Genomic DNA, 6,322 nt, shown 5'->3' on the forward strand with positions numbered 1-6,322 from the left:
TGACTCTATCCAAAAGCTCTATCACTTAGAAGGAAGGACAGACCCAGTGCTTCCCAGATAAGGTAAAATTAAAGGAGTTCATCATCACCAAACCCTTACTATATGAAATGTTACAGGGACTTATCTAAGAAAAAGAAGATCAAAACTATGACCAGAAAAATGACAACAAACTCACAATTATCAACAATGGAACCTAAAACAAAAACAAAAACAGACTAAGCAAACAACTAGAACAGGAACAGATTCACAGAAAGGAGATCACATGGAGGGATATCAGTGGGGAGGCAGTAGGGGAGAATGAGGTATAGGTACAGGGAATAAGAAGCATAATTGGTAGGTACAAAATAGACAGGGGGAGGTTAAGAATAGTATAGGAGCCCTGGATGGTATTTCTCAGTGGATTGAATGACAGCCTGCGAACCAAAGGGTTGATGGTTTGATTCCCAGTCTAGGGCGAATGCCTGGGTTGTGGTCCAGGTCCCCAGTGGGGGGTGTGCGAAAGGCAACCACACATGGTTGTTTCTCTCCCTCTCTTTCTTCCTCTAAAAATATAAATAAAAACTTAAAAAAAAAAGAATAGTATAGGAAATAGAGAAGCCAACTATATGTATGACCCATGGACATGAAATAAGGAGGGGAATGCTGAGGTAATGGGGGTGTCTGGTGGAGGGGGACAAAGAGGACAAAGGGGATAAAGGGGAGAAAAAAGAATGGGACAAGTGTAATAGGATAATCAATAAAATATACTTAAAAACTTTCGACTCAAATAGGAAGCTGATGTCTCTCAGTATTGAATTAATATTTGAAAATCAGATTTTACCAAGTCACTTGAACTTTTAAAAATTTTTAAAAAATATTTTAGAGAGAGGGAGGGAAGTGGGAGGGAAAGAGTGAGTGAGAGAGACATCCATTTGATGCATTCATTTATGCATTCATTGGTTAATTCTCATATGTGCCCTAACTGGGGATAGAACCCACAACCTTGGCATATCAGATGATGCTCTAACCAACTCGGCTACCTGGCCATGGCCACTTGACTTTTTTTTTTTAAAGACTACTGGTCTTTTATTTTTTTCTCACTTATTCATTCAAATAAATTTGAGCACCTACTTTGTACCAGGTGATCAATGGGAAGCATTACAGACACTAAGAAAATTCAAATTAATATTTATAAAAGGTGCTTAAGTGTTTAACTTGTAACTCGATATTGTTGATTTAGTGTTATAGTCTCTATTACATTAAAAAAGAATTCCTTTATTCCAAAAAATATATATACCTTATATATTTTATGCATAGTAGCAAAAATATACATATAGATATAATACACATTTATACATGTGTATATACACACATACTAGCAAAGGTTGTTGGGTTTTATCAAAGCCTCTTGGGGATCTATTGAAATGATCATTTATAGCTTTTTAAATTTTAATCATACTTCTAGTTATTTATGTCTTTACATTATTATAATTCTGTAATTAACTCTTTTGTTTTGATCATTGGAGGTACTGCTGAATTTCTCTGATGTCTGTATTGACATTCATGCTACATAAAATGAAAAGAATTCAGTCTACAAGCATTTCATTCATGAAAATGATAGACTATACACTGTCAATGAGCCATTTACAATGTTTCCCTATTTTCTAATTTAGAGATAAATCAGCATCACTATAACGGGAGTTTAGTGTCCAAGAAAACAGAATGTCAAGGGGACTGAATCAAATCCACACAGAGCACAATATTGTTTATTTCAGAATGCATCTTTGAGAGGACTGGTTTGGGGAAGTAGCAAAGGCGAAAGCCAAAGTGAGTGGGGTTAGCAGTGAACAGGTAAGAGGAACAGGGAGATGCTATTGTAGGCTACCATTTTGAGAACTTGCCATAGGAAAAAAGAACACAGAAGGGCTAAATGCTTGAGGAAAGCATGATCAGAGAAGGGATATTTTAACAGACATGAAGCTCTCTATATATGTCTTCCTCACTAGATTTTTATCCCTAGTACCGAGAACTGAGTCTGCCAAAGAGCAGGCACTAAATTAAATTTGTTAACTTGCTGTTAAAATTGCAACGTCCCAGAAGTGCGAGGCCATGTGGATAAAATGGAGTTAACTTGGAAACACAACTCCATTTTCCGACAAGAATAAAGAAGGTGATTATACAACACCGTCACTGCCAACCAAGTCCTTTGAGAATACAGAGGTTAAATGCTAATTATCATAACATTTTCTGGAAGAATAAACATGATTTACATACTTGGAAAATAAAACCCACACTCTTTCAATTTTCTACAGTGCATTCAACAGCTACATGACAGGTGGGCTCCACCAATTCTTAGGGACAGGTCAGAAAGAATCCAGCGTGAAGCAGCCAGGTCCTTTGCTTCTAATTTTCTCCTGCTGTCTCTTTGACAACACACTGGGCAGAGGATGGAAAGCAAAACAAAATACTCAACTGTGCTAGGCTTTAGCAGCTCTGCTGTATGAATCAGCGGTGTGTTAGGCTAACCGTTAAAATGTACTCTTTCCATATAGCAAAACGTTTTACTTATTTGTGGAATTCTTCCCTCCAAGTAGCATGATCAATCAGGAGGACAATAATATGATAAAAGGGCATAGGGCATAATTCTAGAAGGCAAGACAACAATCCCCATAGAACACACTATGTATTTTAAAATTGGCAAAAATTTTACACCGAAGCTGAAGAACGGGAGTGGAATAACAAGGTGGCGGAAGAAGCGGTCGCAGGAGAAAACCGCCCATGTCAGGTCTGGGGGAAGCAAGCAACGACCGCGCTAAGGCGAGCATCCGCACTAGGACGACCGACCGCTGAGCTCCCATTACCTGCCGTCCGTGGTAATGGGAATCTCCCGAGAAAAAGGATGGGCCCCGCTTCCAACGCGCGGCCCCGGCCGCCAGGCTGAGAAGGAAGGATACAGGTACCCGGCAGGTCGGTGACGCCCACCGCTCAACCGAGGGTTGAGGGGGCCTTGGTCGCGGGGGTCCGAGGATTCAGTGCACAGCCCCGCGACGGCGCTCCGCGCTCCGGGCCTCCCAGTTAGCATCCTTCACCTCGGCGCCGCCTCTGGGCTCGCCCCCAGCGCCTCCCTCATAGCAGCTCCGGCTTCCTCCTCTTCCTCTTCGGTCCCTCTCTAAACTCCGTCCCTCCCCTGCCGACTCACGGGCGCGGGAGGAATGACCGCTGTAGCTCGGCTCCGCGCTCAGCGGCGCTGGTGGCTGTGCTGGACGGCAGGTGCAGCGGCGAACTTGCCGGGCCAGGGGAGAAGCGGTGGCTGCGACCCGGCTGCCGCCATCTTGACAACCAACCGACGCCGCGTCCTTCGCGACCGAAACCAGGGTGTAGGGGCGGGGCGGACGGGGCGGAACAGCCAATTGGAGGCTCTAGCGGCTCTCGACTGCTCCAAGTGCCCTGCTGGCGGCGGGTGGGTACCTTGGGTGTCCAGGGACTTAAGTGAGTCCTCGCAGGAGTGGAGGATACAGTTGAGCGGTAGAACCCGACTCAGTTCTACTTCCCTTTTCGTGAGGATGTTTTTTGGGGGCGTTGAGAGATGAAGAACAGTGAGATACAAAATCCTCAGAGACACCCACCGAGGGGATTCTGAAACGATTGTCTCGGGGATAATTCAGGGTAGGGCGAATCCTGTTGTGGGGTTTGAATTGTGAGTCTTTTTGGGACATCACTCTTCTTTTAAAAAGCTTCTGAAGTGGAAATTTCCTTCCTGCATTCTCTCACCCACTCCTTGATACTTCTGCCACTCCGTCTGCAGTCGTCTTCCTGGACATTTCCCTACTTAAAATTCTTACATTTCAAAGGCTCCTTGCTGCCAGATTTTGGAAATAGACCATCACAGCATCGATGGCCTGGAAAGACGGCCAGATTTAACCTAGCAATCTCCTGGGAAGATATGCCAAAAGAGATCATATTGAAATTGTTTCAGGAGGTACGGAAAATTGAATGGATTTTCGAGCCATCAGTTTAATGACTATATAAGTGAAGATTTGAAAAGGTTGAAACTTTCTTTTGGAGCCTATGGTAAAAGTACATGACTTTATTATGACTAAATTATGACTCTATTTCAGCCAGGGATTTTTGTTTGCTTGTTTTGTTGGAAAAATCCCCAAATTGGAAGCAGAATGTACAAATCGAATAAAGATCACTCACCCATCATTCAAATGTTTCTGCTTTTGTGAACCAATATTTTCATTTTTAGAGTTCAAATAATAAACTTTTCCATTTGAAACTATTTAAAATGGAGTTTTTGCAAAGTTGGATGCAATGACTCAAATAATAATGTGCTCTGGTGACTGAGATTTTAAAGTGCAACAACAAATCTGTTTTGATTTAGAACACAAAACACTTAGACCTTTCAGGTCAATGCCAAGAGGATATAATATATAATTTTGGGAAAGAAAGGCTAAATGTGTACACGTGGACGATTATGTTGACACCTTTTTAACTGGCCTGGGTACAGGCATTGGCCTTGATTTTATTCCCATTGCTATTATCACAAGTTCTGTTTCTGTAGGGCCAATTAGAGCAGGGGCAGGGGGGAAGGTAGAGAGAGAGAAAGTAGGGCACTGCAAGGTGAAAATAAAAGGGAAGATGGTTGTGGTTGTTGTTTGGAGTATTTAGGTATGCATGTTTAGCCTTCCTGAAAATCTAGCTTTTGCTATATTATTTATATCTCATAACTCCTAACGAGATATATTAGCATTAAGAGGCATGACTTGGTTGCCTACAAATATTTGCTCGTATAAACATTCTTCATTCCTATGTTGTTTTACAATAACCAAGGACAAAAATTTTAAACACAATGTTGCCAACTTTTTAAAAAATATATCACAGGAACTAATTTTTTGGCCTTTAAATTATTTCTTTATTCAAAATATTAAGCAGGTTTTCCACATTTATTTATGTTATAAAGTCCTGGATACTAAAAAAGGCTTTAAGTTTAGATATTTGTATAATAAAAAGATAACATGAATTATTTATAAATTTATCTGGACAGGAAAGTCAAATATGAACAGAGTGATAAAAATATACTAAAATCTTTGATTTCACAGAAGAGACATTCCAATGAAGTTTAATGCTTAATTTTTCGTACTCCAAATAATTCATTTTTTATTAAGAAAATATACATTAAGCGTGTGCTAAGCACTTTCTCAGTGCTGGAGATAGAGTGGTGAACAAAACTTTCAAGTCCCTATGCTCATGAAGCTTGTACTTGTATATCAGGATATATCATGTGAAAAGTGTTACGAGGAAAAATGGAATAGCGTGAGGAAATAGAGACTGATGTCGGTTCTATTTGAGGTAGAGTGCTCAGGGAAGTCCTGTGAGAAAGGGAAATTAGGACAGAGGTCTGAATGAAGAAAGAGTGTTGCCATTAAGATATATGAATGAATAATATTATAGGCAAAGGGTGCTGTAAATGCAAAAGGCTTTGAGGCCAGTGTTTTATGTGATGTGTTTAAAGAACAGAAATAAGACCCCTGTATCTAGAACAGAGTGTGGTAGGCACAGTGTGCTAGTATGGGAGATTGGATAAGTGCGTGGGAGATGTATTTCAGATTCAACGGGGCTTATAGAGTATGCAAGAAATTAATATAAAATCAACTTCCAATGGAGGGAGTGCTATTGGAGAATTTTGAGTAAAAGAGTAATATCATCTAATTTAACCTTTAAAAAGGATCACTCTAGGTGCTGTGGGGAAATTTAGATTATAGTTGATAGAACTAGACACAGTGAAGCTAGTTTGGATGTTATTATAGTTGGCTAGATGAGAGATTATGGAAACTTGGACTACAGTGGTAGTAATGGGAGTGGCAAGAAGTGTTCAAAATTTTAGCCTTGAGCCAATAAGATGTGTTCATGAATGGTTGTGGTAAGTGAGTGGGAAATCAAAGGAGTCAAATGGGACTCTCAGATTTGGAACTGGGACAAGTAGATAAAAGGTATGTGTGGCCTTTTATTAAGATAGGGAGGGATAGGCTGAGGGTGGGGGAGGGAATAAGATTTAGGCTTCAAATGCAAAATGTGAGATGCCTATTATATGCTCAACTTTATTAACATGCTCTCACAAATTGTTAAATATGTTCTATTTACAAAAGAAACAAATAATAACCACTTTATGGTTACAATGCGTAGTTCCACAACTTAATCTGATTTGGATACTGCTATAACTTTGTGAGTTACACGGTAAGTCATCCTGTGATGACCAGTTTATTGAGGTTCACTTTCATCTTGGCTGAGGCTATTTTTTCCATCTTCTGCTGAAGGTGTTTTTTTTTTTTTTCCTCAAGTA

At 40.3% G+C, this 6,322-nt stretch overlaps 1 protein-coding gene across 3 annotated transcripts in view; it reads right to left on the minus strand.

Moving 5' to 3' along the window:
* The window catches only part of CEP126 (centrosomal protein 126), a 70,022-nt gene extending 66,709 nt beyond the window's left edge, over nt 1-3,313 (minus strand). For all 3 annotated transcript variants that reach the window (XR_008426929.1, XM_053925074.1, XM_053925075.1), the window contains exon 1: nt 2,934-3,313. Coding sequence is in view for 2 of the 3 variants with exons in the window: in XM_053925074.1 (XP_053781049.1) it covers nt 2,934-3,061 (128 nt within the window). In the remaining variant the exon portion in view is untranslated. The remainder of the gene's footprint in view (nt 1-2,933) is intronic.
* Nucleotides 3,314-6,322: the final 3,009 nt, after the last annotated feature.

Source organism: Desmodus rotundus, chromosome 5, assembly GCF_022682495.2.
Source record: "Desmodus rotundus isolate HL8 chromosome 5, HLdesRot8A.1, whole genome shotgun sequence".
Classification (NCBI taxonomy): Eukaryota; Metazoa; Chordata; class Mammalia; order Chiroptera; family Phyllostomidae; genus Desmodus; species Desmodus rotundus.